Here is a 14,402-nt window from a genome sequence, read left to right on the forward strand (position 1 = left end):
AATTCTCCCTTCAGAATGGGGGGGGGAAGATGGTTAGTGGCTGGGAACCACACAGGGAAACTCCGCGGGGATGGTGGGCAGCCCAAAGGAGCACCCAGCATCCCATCCCATCTCATCCCGTCTCATCCCATCCCAACCCTTCCCATCCTATCCCATCCCATTCCATCCCATCCCACCCCATGCCACCCCATCCTATCCCATCCCGCGCACCACTGCCAAATAAATAATGCAACCTCACTGTGCCTCGTTGCCACCATGGGTATTTTCACCTAGGATGCGATGGGGTGGCAAGACCCCGCTCGTCCCAATTACACACACATACACACAAACCCCCACACTTCCTTTTCACATCCCCCCCACCGACACTCTGCGCTGTCGAGCGTGGTTTCTGCTCCAGGGAGCCCATCACCGGGATGCTGGAAACCTGGACCAGCCCCCTTAAATAATGCCAAGAGGAAGAAAAATAAGGTATTGGGGAAAATAATAATAATAATGATAATAATAATAAATAACAACAATAATAATAATCAGCAGAGTTGCACACAAGCAGAGTGAGACACAAGGAGTTTGTTTACATGGCTGCACATCACAGAGAGGCAGTGACTGGGTCCTGCAGCGACTGGCAGGGAGCTGGCTGGGGGATGCCGTGGAGCAGGGGAGTCTCCTCTGCTCCTGCCTCACTGCCAGTGATCGCAAATTTGCAACATCTTTGTGGGCTGTATGATAAATCCGGTAGCAAAGGGCTAGGTTAGTCCCAGCTTGTGCTCAGCAGGCATCTGTAGCTCTCAGACACAAAGCAGGGAAAAGCTGCAGCAGCTAAGCCATGCCTAAATGAAACCAGAGAGACTCCTTCCTTATAGGTCCTTCTGACATCCGAAGTGTCAGAAACACACACTTTGCACCTTGCATAACTACATGACCTGGGCAAATGTGCACTAATCCGAGAGCAGAAGCCCTTTACACCCATGTATTTTATCTATACATGTTATTCTGTGTATATAGATACTAGCAGAGAGATATAGATGCATCTGTACATTTGCACACACCCAGAGACACAAGCGCGTATCCTATCTCAGAGAACACATAACCTAAACCAGAGGACAATTATGCACCAGCTGCTTGTGGAAGGACTTGCTCAGGAAACTACAGTCATGGAAAAGTGGTGGGTATGACCAGATGGTTGAAACCATCCACATTGTTTCAAAGATTCAGAATAGATATTAAAAATACCAACCTAAAACAATAACCAAAAAACCTAACAAAAACCCCAAAACAAACAAACAAACAAACAAACAAAAAAAAACCAACCCAAAAAAACCCAACAACCAACAAAGCTAAAAAATCCTCCAGCCATTCTAGATCAGAGCAAGGTGGTCAGCTAGCAGTGCCGGCTAACAGATCAAAACCAGACTTTACTAATATATAGATCCATATATGAATTAGTTAATAGCCCCCCAAAAGACATTATAAAAATGTGAATGTAGTGTTGTGAACCTGGAAAGACACAACAAATCAACAAATTATTCAAAGCTAAAAATAAAATAAAATAAAATCTGTTGCACAGGCATTTTTGAAGCTTAAGTCTTCCCTTACCAAGAACTGACTTTACAAAGATTTTTTAACACCTTCATCTACAATACTATGACCTCAAGCAAAAATACAAATAAAACAAGCCACAATTTAGGAACTTCTGAGAAGGAGAACCTTTGACCTGATCTGTGGACTCAGCATCCCTCAGACACACAATTATCTGAGCCAGGCTGCTCTGCTAATCCATACTCTACCTTTAATGCAATGATATTTTGCAACATCTAAAGCACCAGGTTGCAACATATATATCTATCAAAAGCTGGAGCCTGTTCTTGTTTGCAATACATATCAAAAACCACAGACCTGTTCATATGTTGATTGCCACAAATCAGATTCCATATTTACATATATCTTGCTATTTTACATGCATTATCTGCCCATTATGCATTAGATCCTATTCAACTTCCAAACAATGCAATATGAAAGGGTCTTACTGACACCCTGGCAGAGCTTTTTTCCTTATGCCCCATATGTCATACCCTTAAGGTTAGTAAAATATTTATCAGACATTTACAATAAGTGCACCTATAAGTGCAGGTCACTGGACAATGTGGATGGGGAACTTGCTCTCTAAAAGGGCATCAGCCTGATGTGTGTGGGTGCTTGAAAAATTGCCACGGGTTTTGCCTTAGACCTCCAAAACCTCAGAATTTTCTCATGCCAATATAGTATCTGTTTGGCTAAAATTATTTTAAATGTTCTGGCATATGCCTTCACTTGGGTTTTATTTCACAGCAGAAAGTGGGGGTGGCTAGGCTCAATTCTCCCTTCAGAATGAGATTAAAAATAATAATAATTAAGGGATACACAACTCAAGGGATACACAATTAGATTATGCAGCCCAGAGAGGAGCAATCTATGGGAGAAATAATGCAACCCATGTTTACTGAAGGTAAATTATTATTCCATCTCAGAAAGTGGGCTAATGTGAAAATCCTGTATGTGCCTTGCTTTTTTATATGGCAGTGTGTCAATAAGGGAAAGCGCTGTATTTCTTCTTGCAGTCTATGGAAAAGAAATTATGTAAATAAATAACCATTACTGTTCAACACACTCCAGCCTTCCCCTTTGTAGTGGCGGCAATGTATTTCATGTTACATGTTCAGAAGAGTTTAGTGTTCAGAAAATATAGACATAATCAGCTGGCATCTAACTAGAAATCAAAAGTTCTTACTGTGCTGCAAATAGATTTATTTGATTTATGTTATCTGTCTCTGTCTGTTCCCGGAAACAATATTTATGACGATGAAAAGGTAGATGCAGGAATTAATAATGCTAAAGTTTGGCAGCGGGGAGAAGAAGATGAGGGCAAGGAGGAGGGTATGCAAGAGAAGGGTAAAGCAGGAAAGAAAGGAGCTGGTTTTGGGTTACTACACAGCTTTTGGATGGTGTCCAGAATTGTACAGAATAAATACATGCTCTCTGGTGCCCAAATGTAGAAACCACAACAGGAAAAATCCATGCCAGTTTTAGATGCTTAGTCCTTAGTGAAGGACTTTGGACTATATGCCTAAAAATGTCTTTTCTGTCACTTAAAGTTTGTTTAAAAGTTGGATGACTTTGAGAAAGGCTTCTCATTATTTCCCCTCTGAATATGCAATGGAAACAATTTTAGTGAAAAGTGGAAATGTGCAGATGGGGTAAGGAGCAGTAGATTACTCCTGACAGCAGTATTTCCATTTCCTGAGATGCCCTGTGTGATCCTGCTCTGAAGTAATATTATTGTTTCCTTCATTCAGTCTCCACTCCACTGTGGGAAGAGGCTTCTCCCCTCACAAATGTTATTACATTTGGTTTTATTATATGTAAATGAAGAGCTCCTCTAAAGCCACTCACCCTTTTTCTAGCCAAGGTCAATTGTTTCAGAAGTAAAGGGGGAAGATTGGGTGGAACGGGGAGAGAAGAAAAAGAAGAAAACATAAAATATTGCCTCAGCCATGTCCCTATCAGGGGCAACTTCCTTCACAGGGCGTTTGACGTGTGGAAAGGCTGAGGCACAGGCCAGACATTTTCCCAGCTCTGCTTGGGAAGAATCTCTCCAAGTTGGGTCTGGAGAAAAAAAAAAAATTGTTCTCCTTGACTATCTGTGTGTATTGATGAGCTCCCTGAAATGAATGGGAAAGGAAAGTCTGGGAGTCTGCAGGCAGGCTGCGGAGTTAAATCACCCTGATAAATGCAGGCAGGTCTCTTTGTCACTCTTGAAAAACATGTTTCCATCAAGAAGACTTATTATGATAAAATACATTAAAATGTCGAGTTGGCTATTCAGTAAATCTTCCATTTGTTTTAAGATTTGCACATTATCCTTTGCAAAGAAATATTCTCTCCAATGCTGCGAGACTGCATTTGCACTGGAAGTAAAAGGGGGCAGTCATAGTACACGTCTCTGACCACCCTGCATACAAATTAGATACTCCTGTCTAAATAAATTATCTGATGTTCAAATCGATATTAATACTACATTTGCTACATTACAATATAGTGCAAATTTAGGAGACATTTTAATACAATGTAAATACTATCTTTTGTGCTTGAAAGGCAGCAAATATTGATGGATTATAAACTACTTGGTGTTAAACAAGGCCTTTGAATGATTTGTCATCTTTGTTCAGGAATGCTTTTAATTTTGCCTCGGCCTGGTTTTAAGGCACATTTATCAGAACTGTTTAGTTGTTGTTAATCAGGAAAAGAGGGGAGAGGCTCATACAAGACAGGAGCTAGGGGATGGGGAGAGGGGATATAAAAATGAAAAAGAAAAAAATAAGAAAAACAAGTAGGAGAGGTGGCAATTAGTCACATTGTGATGATAATTAGAATAATTATAAAAACTACACTGCCCAGACTCTTATCTTGCCTTGTTTCCATTTCCTATATTTCCTTCATATAGTTCCCCTTTGATGTTTATAAATTCTCCCTTGCAGGTTACAATAATAGTATACGTATTATATTCTTATAGGCTATGACCAGAGCACTTCAAAGGCAATGCTAATGCAACTTTCCTGCTAGTTAATTCAAACCATCTATCACAGGGAAAAATTGTTAACATGCATGTTTCCACCGCCTACACTTAATTTGATTTTGGTTTTCAGTGTTATTTTTTTGGAGGGGCTGCGTGTTAAAGAGCCAGTATCACTGGGAATGAGGGTGATCCCTGGACCGGAGTGTATCCCCATCAGGTGCTATGCTTCCTCGACCTCCAGTCCCTTTCCTTTAAAAATAATTCAATTTAATTTTTCCCCCTTATTTTCCTGGATGTGGTTTGGGGTTTTTTTTGCTTTTTTCCCCCAGCATCTCACATCCCCAACCCGTCCCCTCACCTGAGGTGAAGAGGACGATGGCTTTCAGGCAGCTGTATTCAGCCGAATCGACGTGCAGAGCCTTCAGCTTCTCCACCTGTTCCTGGAAGATGCGGATGTGGTCCATGAAGGCGACAACGCGGTCTGCCGACATAGGGGAGGCGTGGAGGCCGGCGGCGGCCAGGAGCGGGGCCACATGGAGGGGCATGGAGCACTGGGCAGCATTGAGGACGAAGAGCTCGCTCCAGGTGAGCCGCAGCAAGGCCACCTGGTCGGTGATCTGCAGGTCGGGGAAGAAGGGAATATTGCGGGCCCACTCGACGGCGCTGAAGAGCAGACGGGCGGCCAGCTCGCAGATGTTCTCGATGCCCATGATGTTGTTGGGCTGCATGCACTGGCTGCCGTAGCGGGAGGTGGGGTAGGGCTCGGCCCGCAGCAGGAGGGAGATGTATCCCGAGAGATAGCAGTGCCCGTTCAGAGGGTCGCCGTTGGTCAGCGCGTACTGGCCGGGGTTGGGTTGGGTGGGCGGCATTCTTCCTCGCTGAACCGCTGACAAAAAGAAGGAGAGAAGGAGAGGAAATGTGCATCCAGGAGGCTCGCAGGCATCGCCCCGGCGGCGCTGCCAACCAGCCGGAGACAATGCCGGGCTTCTTCCCCTCCCCGCCACCGCCTCGCCCCCGGCACACGCACAGGCACGGACAGACAGAGGCATGCGGAGTCGGGCAGCTGCTGCCGACCTGCACTGAGCCCCCCGCCCGGCCCCGGCCCCGGCCCCGACCCCTGCTCCGGCAGCCTCAGCCCAGCGGCAGCCAAGCGCGTTCCACTCCCCCACCCCCGGCCACAATGCAGACAGGCTTCACAAAATAAACAGATTAAAAAGAAAGGAAAAAAAAAAAAAAAAGCCAAGGCAAACAAGACAAATCCGCACACAACCCCCTCTTCCCCCCTCCCCTCTCGTAACAAAAGAAAGCCCGGCACGGGGGAAAAAAAAAAAAAAAAAAAAGAAAAAAAGAAAAAAAAAAAATCAAATAAGTCCTCCGGGTGGTGAGAAAGTAGAATTAAAAATCACAGCCAACTGTAAAAAATATAGCCAAGTTCTGTTGTGAATCCCAACCTATTGCCCTGATACTACTGAAATTCACAAGGAAATTGATGCATAGCTTTTTAGAATAAAATATTAAATAAAATAATTCCAAATTAAATAAAATAAAACAAAATGCGTCCATATTCTTCAAAAATACCTCGTCGTTACCCTTCAAGCTGGAACAGGTCGCAGCGTTCCAGCTCCCCACTGCTAACTTTATTACACAGAACCAGCTTTCCATCGAGTCCCCCCCTCCCCCGCCCAGCAAAGTTTTCCCTGCTAAAAGGAATAGAAAGGTTAAATATTATCAAGGGAAAGGGGGAAATAAAATAAAAATGTCCGAACTTACAATAGCCAAACATTCGTAGAAAAAAAAGGGGACGGTGTAATTAATATCTTTGGTGAGCTGTTGCCACTGCAAAAGCCTGCAGTCAGCGTTGCACAGTGAATGCACAAGCTTGCAACTGCAAAAACACTGGATTCATTAACCATCTCCACACAGAGCGTAAGCATGCCTCTAGTCCCGAAAGCTGACCAAAGTTGGGGGTTTTTTGTTGTTCTTTTTTTCTTTTTTTTTTCCTTTTTTTTCTTTTTTTTTTTTTTTAGTGTTGTGCATGTGTTTTACTTCATCAGTGCCAGGGTTTGCAGCCGCTTGCCATGTAAACAAATGAACAAATATAACTTCAGGGGAAGATACGGCTACTCAGGCTTGTACCCTGCACACACAGACACCCCTCACAACCGCACACACTTGCTGGCACACACCCGCACATGCAATCACTCATGTTTCCGGCATGCCACATTTTTCTCAACTTTCTCTTTTCTTCCTCAACGAGCCCTCCTTGCCACCCGGGCCAGACCTCTGTCCTGCTGCCCTCCAGCCTAGCTCTCCCTCTTCAATCTACTTGCAAACTTGGCAGATATTTTTCATTTAACTGCATGCACAATTCTCACTTTTTGGTTTATTTTTTCTCCTCCTTCCTTTTTTAAAACAAATTTGCTTGCCTGCACTCTCCCAGGTGCCTACCAACAGCACCTGCAGCTACCAATGAAGCCATCATATTTGTGAGCTCTTTCAGATCTGAGCAGCCTAATTCAATTCCTTTTCTTGTGGCATATAAAATACAATTTTAAAATCCCTGCTGAACCAACTATTTAGCTGATGTGACGTCTTTAGAACACCTTTAACGACAAGCACAGCAAACTTTAAACTGAGAGAACGTGTTTCAAGGAGAAAAGAGGGCAGGAAATCCCCCTACGCGAGAATGAGTCTGAACGCAAGGAAAACCATAGACAACTTTTGGAAAGGAGGAGGAAAAAAAAGATCAAAACAGCAGAGCAGTTGGAAATAGTGGGGACCCCGTGCCAGATGCAGGCTGCGGATGCTGCTAAAATGAGAAGAACCGGTAAAGAGGTTATAAATCGAGATTAGTAAGAAGTCTTTAAGGAGAGGGTGGAGTTTGACGAAGAAATAAAATGAGCAGGGCATTAAAAAAAAAGAAAAGAAAAAAGAAAAGAAGAAAGAAATGACAGAAGTACAGAAACACGGTTGAGTCACAAACTTTCCTTTGAACGCATGGAATGAAAACAAGGCCAAATCTCTCACAGAAGCGCACTCCGGGGCACCGGGAAACGCAGGGAAGCGAAGATAGAGTAGCACATTTCCTCCCCTTTTATTTTTTCCCCCTTTTCTCCCTTCCATCTTTTTCACACCCTTTCCTCTTTCTCTAATTACACGTCTTTCATCTTTCTTTCGGGAAAAATGAGCCTGAGAGATGGCTCTACCGAGAGGTATTGCAGGTTTAAAAAGAAATGATGGGGTGGAAAGGGGGTGGGGAGGAGGTGAGGGGGAAGGAAGCTGAATGGAGTCACATCTCGTACGGGAGAAAGATGTATCTCCCCCCACCCTCCGGTCGCATGCCAACAATAGACAAAACCACATCTAAAACACGCACACGCACACACGCATACACGCGCGCGCAGGGGGAAGTGGGGATATCAGCTAAATGATAAATATTTAGCAAGCGATTGTAATAATAGTAGTAGTAGCAGTAATAATAATAATAATAATAATAATAATAATAATAATAATAATAATAATAATAAATTCTCTGCACAATTATCAGGAAAGAGGAGAGTGTGGCAGTGTCGGAGAAGGGGGTGGGGAGAAGCGGGAGGGAGGGCAGGAGGCACAAACCGAAAAGCAAAAGAAAACACCACCAACCACCATCGACAATAACAACAGAACCTGGTGCAAAGCTGCCAGATGGAGTGCAGGCAGTGGAAGAGATTGACATGTGCATGGAAATATATAGAGAGTCCTGGATGGATTGCTACGGAGAGCCGTAAATATATATATATATATATATATAAAATATATATAAAATATATATATACATATATATGTGTGTGCATTTATTTTTACATATTTATATTTATATGTGTGTGTTTGCACGCCGCACGTATGCGTGTGTGTGTATATATATATATGTATATGTATATAGGTGCGCGTGTGTGCGCGTACGGACAGGCAGACACAGACAGACGGAGAGCCCTCGCACACGCACGCCTGCACAGCCAAGGGGACAGGGGAGCGATAGCATAGTAGGGAAGAAATATTCACCTTCCCGCCTCATGCCCACTTTGAGGCACTTCTTGAGGCGGCAGTACTGGCACTGGTTGCGATGGTGCTGGTCGATGGGACAGTTCCTGTTGGCGCGGCATGTGTAAGTTAAGTTCCTGCGGACGCTCCTCTTGAAGAAACTTTTGCAGCCCTCGCAGGTGAACTGGCCGTAGTGCTTGCCGCTGGACTTGTCTCCGCACACCACACATTCGATGTGCTGCTGGCTCTGCCCCGAGCCCTGCTGGCCCGCTCCCTTGTCTCCGGCCGCTCCCGGCGTGGAGGGGGGTCCCGGCTGGCTAGGGGTCTGCGGGGTGTGTGGGGTGGCCGAGCTCCCCTGCTGCTGGGGCTGCTGCTCCCGGGCCGGCTGCGTCGCGGCGGGGTTGGGGCCGCTCGGAGTGCCCCCGGCCACGTCTTCCTGCGGATCTCGCCAGCTGCTGACTACCATTGCCATATCTCGGGCCCAAAAAAGTGCTGGGGAGCGGCGCGTCTCGCTGCGGGCTGCCGGGGAGTGAGGCGGGGGCCGGGGGGGTGGCGGCCGCCCGGGCGCCGGGGGCGAGCGGAGTGCGAGGGGACCCTTGCTGCCGCCTGCCTCCGCCTCGGCTGCCGCCGCCGCTGCCCTGCTGCCGCCGCCGCTGCTGCCGGCTGGAGCCGCTCCTGCCGTTTTCTTTATTTTATTTATTTTTCGCCGCCGCGAGCCCCCCTCCTCTCGCTCGCGCTCTTTCTATTTTTTTTTTTTTTCAGAGAGGGGGAGGGGAAGGCAAACAAGGCTGTCGGGAGAGGCATTCAGGAGAGTAACACGCCGGACACGCACACGCAGGCAGACACGCGCGCGAACGCCCGGCACACGGCTCCCCACTCGCGCACACGCACACACGCACGGGCACAGGCACACGCGGTCCGGGCGCTACGAGCGCGGAGGATGTGCAGGCATAGAGGAAGCCGCTGCGCCGCCGAGGAGGAGGAGGAGGAAAAGGAGGAGGAGGTGGAGGAGGAGGAGGGGAAGGGCGACGGAGGATTTTCTCCCTCTCTCTTTTCCCCCCCCCTTCCCTTTCCTTTTCCTCCCTTCCTTTTCCTTTCCTTTCCTTCCCTGCCCTTTCCAGCGCTCCCCCCTCTTTAAAATACCCCCGTCTGACCGTTTCTCCCCTCTTCTCCCGCTCTCCCCCGCTCTCACTGCCTCTCCTCGCCCGCCCCGCGGAGGATGTGCAGGCATAGAGGAAGCCGCTGCGCCGCCGAGGAGGAGGAGGAGGAAAAGGAGGAGGAGGTGGAGGAGGAGGAGGGGAAGGAAGAGGAGGAGGAGGAGGTCGCCGCTCTCCGCTCGCCGCCGCCGGGGCTCGGCCGCCGCCGCTCCCGCGGAGGCTGCTGTCGCCACCGCTGTCGCCGCCGCCGGTGCCGGTGTGGGCTCTCGGAGAGGCGGGAGGTCGAGAGACGAGCCGCTCGCCCGCGATCAGAGTATGGAGGTGTCCGGGGGCCAGGTCCAGGGCAGGGCGCCGTCAGCCATTCAGGGCGGTGGAGCCGGGGAGCGCGGCGGAGGCGGGCGGGGAGCTGAGGCAGTTTGATCTCCTGTCGCGGCGGCGGGGAAGGAGGAGGAGGAGGTTGCCGGTCGCTGCTCTTTCTCTCCCGAGCTGCTCTCTCTCGCTCTCTGTCTCTCTCGCTCGCTCGCGCTCTCTCTCGCCTTTTTTTTTTTTTTTTTTTTTTTTTTTTTTTTTTTAAATCGCAGAAAAAAATCGGATGTGACTAAATTCGCAGAGGAGACGAATTCACGGCGAAGTGTAAAAATAGAGAACGGGAATAATAATGACACTTGCAGAAAAAGAGAGATCCAAAGTAGGTCGGTAAATAAATCCTCTTCTTCTTCTCTTTCTTGCCTTTTCGGTGTTCTTCTTCTGTGAGAGCGCACGATACTAGTTGCGAGGAAAAAGAAAGAAGAAAATCGGTGGAAATCGCCCCAAAAAGATTTTTTTTTTTTAGTTGCCTAAAAAAAGTATTTCGTGTAAAAACTCATCACCCAGAAAATAAGCCCTCCCCCCCCCCAAAAAAAAAAAATAGGCAAGAATTGTCAAAATAATAACGGTATTGAGATGCGAACGCGTTCTCTCTCTCTCCGGACTTTCCCCCTCCCCCCTGTTTTCTCTCTCTCTCTCTTTTCCCCCTTTTTTCTTTCTTTTTTCCCGAGTTTGGTTTTTTTTTTTTTCCAGTTTCACCTCTCTCCTCTTCTCCTGCAGGAATGAAGCGAAAGACACAAGGAGGAAGGGTGGAAAAAAAGAAGAAAAGGAAGGAGAAGAGGGAGATGAAGGGGGGGCACACAACTAATAGAATATGCAAGAAAGGGAAGGGGGGGAGAGAGGGAGAGAGGGGGAGAGAGGGAGAGAGAAGGAGAGAGAGAGAGACCCAAAAAATGAATGCGTTTAAACGGGAAGCCTAGCAAAGCAATGTTTCCGAAAGGGGGATCTGCGCGAATGTCTGTATATAGTGAACTTTGACACTACTATTGAAACTGACACGTTTCTATGGAGATCGCTGCCTTATATGGAGCTCGTGTCAAGGAGCCAAGAGAAGGGCTGCTGGCAACTGATAATCAAAGGCGACTGACTGGTCAGAGCCCTGAACTGGGGGGAGAGAAAATGAGAGGCTAAGGTTAGCCAAGCCTCTTTCACTCCATTGGTTACCCCCCCAACACCCCTCCCGCGCTTCTTTCTTTCTTTCTTTCTTTCTTTCTTTCTTTCTTTCTTTCTTTCTTTCTTTCTTTCTTTCTTTCTTTCTTTCTTTCTTTCTTTCTTTCTTTTTCTTCCCCTTTATTTTTAAAATTTAAATTTAAAAATTATCCACTACCTACTGAATGGGATGGGGAAGGGAAGGGAAAAGGGAGGGAGGGAGAGAGGAAGGGTAGAGAGAGGGAGAGGAGATTCTTCTGACAAGCACAATTTACTCTGAGATCCCCGTGTGCTGCTATTTACTTTCAGACCTGATTAGTACGGGTCGCCTGTGACCCCTCTACCCAACCCCCCCCCCACCCCATCACGCACATGGCCAGAAGAGGATGCATTGCACAGGCAGAAAGGTGCAATTAAAAGGCACGATATGGGCTCCCTGTGAAAAGTTAATGTGGGTTGGGGTGGTGTTTTGTTTGTTTGTTTTGATTTTTTTTTGTTTTTATTTTTTTAATTTTTTTTTTCCCTACAGATCTGAAATAGGGATTTATCTTCCGATTTCCAGTTGCAAAAACCACTCCAGGGGTTTTAATAATGGAGAAGAAAACATTCGCGCTGCACGAAGGAGCAGGCGTCCGTATATGCACACCCTTGCACATACACGCGGTCGAGTCCACACACATATTCAAATCCCCATATGTTCCCATCCTACTTAGTGCTATTTTTGCAGCCTGTCCCTCGTCCCTCACCCCTCATTCCTCACCTAATATGTCCACCCGCAGCCCCGCAGGGCTCCACGCTTCTCTCGGGGGTTTCACCCCTACCCTTTAATTTTGTTTTGGGGGTGTGTGAGCAGACAGAATAACCCCAGCCGTCCTGCACGCAAAGCCCTTCCCCTCGCTCCCCTCCCCCCGGCTCTCCTGATCTCTCTAAGTGAGCTTAGGGAGATCAGGAGAGGGGGGATGCGCGGGTGAGCGGTGGGGTGTCGGTCCCCCCTTCCCCTCCGCTCCCCTCCGCGGCCCGGCGCGGCCTCGGTCCCGGCGAGGAGGAATCGCTGGCTCCGGCTGCCATCTAGTGGGCACGGAGCCGTCGGCCCGGGGGAGCCCGGGAAGCAGGCGGTTCCGCTTCTCTCTGCGGTCTTCCACCCCACCCCCGATTTTTACCAAAAAATGTATTTCCCCTTTCTTATTTTAAATAGAAAACTGCACTGAGGAGACGACCCACTTCTTTTCAATTTCTGTCTCTCTCACAAGCTGGCCTTATCGCCAGCTTCCCTTTCGTCAGGGATCTGAAATTTGCCTTGGGCTCGAAAGACTGCATGTGACAAAAAAGAAACAGACTGTAAAAACTGAACAGCTCCCCCCTGCAACAAAAAATCCCACCAAAACGAACACCCCAGGCCCCTCTACTCTCCACCATACCTTTCTCTTATCTCCCATAAAAGTTTATAATCAGATTAGATGTTGGATGGAAAACCTGCAGAAAGAAAGTGAATTAAATATGTGACAGAAAGTTTATTCTTATTATTGAGTTTTGGAAAGCGATGTTGCTTTAATTAAAAGTAAAGAGAAAAAAAAAGACCCTCAAATCTGACGTATAGAGATCATGATATTTTTTTCTTTCCCTGTCAACTCTGAAGTCTGAGGCTAGGAGCCGCCTGAAGAAAAGATTCCTCATCATTTCTAAAATCAGAATAAGCGCTTGATTTTGTCCCAAAATAATGAAGAGATTTTCAATGAGCCCCTTGGCCAAGCCGTCTCTGTTGTATATTGCATTGATAAAAAGGATGTTATTGACTATGCAACAGTAGGCTTCTTTCCTCTCTCTCGCTCTTTCCAAATAAAGTCTCCGTCCTGTCTCTTGATCAGTGAAAAGGTGAAACGAATAAGATTAAATAGGACAAAAAAGCAAGCTCCGTATGTGTATCATCAAGATTTTACTCCCCAGACTGTGAAGAGACAGGGAGTAAAAGAGGCAGAGCAGAAGGTGGACGGACCCAGCAGCCGCAGCCCAGCTCCTCCCGAACCGGGCACCCTGCCGACGGCCCCGACTCCCCAGGCCACCCCAGGCAAGTCGCCGCTTTCTTCCTCGTGGTTTCGGGGCAGAGGGAGGGGAGCGAGGCCGCGACACTTGGCAGGGAGACCTTCCCCAATCCTGCCCCCGCCCGAGCCACCTCCTCCCCTGGCGTCATTTGGGCATCCCGGCATTTGGGAGGAGTGAAAGGCGCCTATCTTCATTCTGTCCGAGATTTTTTCTCCCTTCTCCCTTCCGTTCCCCTTTCCCCCTATAGAAACATGTGTGGGAATTTCCACGGCTCCCCTCCCCATATAACGCGCGTGTCCCACAGAGGTGACCCACGCAGGTACGGCAGGCACCGACCTGGGTCCCAGGGCCAGCCGCAGCCTCAGGGCGCCGGGCTAGGGACGTGCAAGCATTCCAACGTTCTTCTCTTTCACCTGCTTTGTTTGTTGATCACCTAATGAAAAGATCGATGGCAGCTTGTTTATCTGGGTGATAGTGTCAACAGATTACAGGGGCAGTAATCAGATGTTTCGCAGCCGGGCTGGGCACAATTGTAATACAGTGGGAACATAAACATGCTTAGACTGCGCTAGTCTGGGCAACGGGCTTGTGCGGCGGGCAGAAATTTTTTCCCTTCATCTGGCTGGAAACGCTCGGTGGTTTTCATTCGCTCCGTGCTGAGGGAAAGCAGTTTTTAAACGGGGTTTATAGAAATAGCCCATGGGTGAAGGGCCGGTGAAGTTTGCGGGAGTCCCGAGGAAAAACCCATCCCCGACGTCCTGTGTCTGTGCAGCAGCCTGCTGGGGAGGGGAGACGGGACTCTGGGCATCCCTCAATAAAAGTCTCGTACTTGTGTTGACCAGGTTAAAGCACAGTTCAGCCGACGAGAGGCATTTCCTATATTCGACAAATTACAGGGACACTTTAAAACGGTCACAACTCACGTTTCATTGGGAAATGAACTTTGATTCCTTTTTTAACCTCTGTGGATCTGGATGGAGCTGGGAATTTGGAGACTTAATTTTCCCTCTGTCACACTAGATGCTACTTTCCCCAGGCCAGGGTCCAAGGATAGGATCTGAAGGTGGGAGTATTATTGGAAGCTTTAGCGGGTGGTTTTGTTTTTGTTTGTTCCCCCC

General features: G+C 47.6%; 2 protein-coding genes across 4 annotated transcripts in view; one reads left to right on the top strand and one right to left on the bottom strand.

The window, feature by feature from the left end:
* The window catches only part of NR2F1 (nuclear receptor subfamily 2 group F member 1), a 12,788-nt gene extending 3,442 nt beyond the window's left edge, over window positions 1-9,346 (bottom strand). For all 3 annotated transcript variants that reach the window (XM_039695673.1, XM_039695675.1, XM_039695674.1), the window contains exons 1-2: window positions 8,594-9,346; window positions 4,908-5,435 (exon numbers count right to left, since the gene is read on the bottom strand). In XM_039695673.1, coding sequence (XP_039551607.1) covers window positions 4,908-5,435; window positions 8,594-9,044 — 979 coding nt within the window. In that variant the 5' untranslated portion in view covers window positions 9,045-9,346. The remainder of the gene's footprint in view (window positions 1-4,907; window positions 5,436-8,593) is intronic.
* Window positions 9,347-9,353: 7 nt separating this feature from the next.
* Window positions 9,354-11,588, top strand: LOC120495807 (cilia- and flagella-associated protein 251-like). Its single transcript, XM_039695676.1, has 5 exons — window positions 9,354-9,520; window positions 9,800-10,042; window positions 10,311-10,421; window positions 10,816-11,227; window positions 11,554-11,588. The coding sequence occupies exons 1-4, from the start codon at window positions 9,513-9,515 to the stop codon at window positions 10,901-10,903; spliced, it is 450 nt and encodes a 149-aa protein (XP_039551610.1). The 5' UTR covers window positions 9,354-9,512; the 3' UTR covers window positions 10,904-11,227; window positions 11,554-11,588.
* Window positions 11,589-14,402: the final 2,814 nt, after the last annotated feature.

The sequence above is a fragment of the Passer montanus genome, unplaced genomic scaffold (assembly GCF_014805655.1).
Source record: "Passer montanus isolate IOZ18808 unplaced genomic scaffold, ASM1480565v1 scaffold91, whole genome shotgun sequence".
In the NCBI taxonomy this organism is placed as follows: domain Eukaryota; kingdom Metazoa; phylum Chordata; class Aves; order Passeriformes; family Passeridae; genus Passer; species Passer montanus.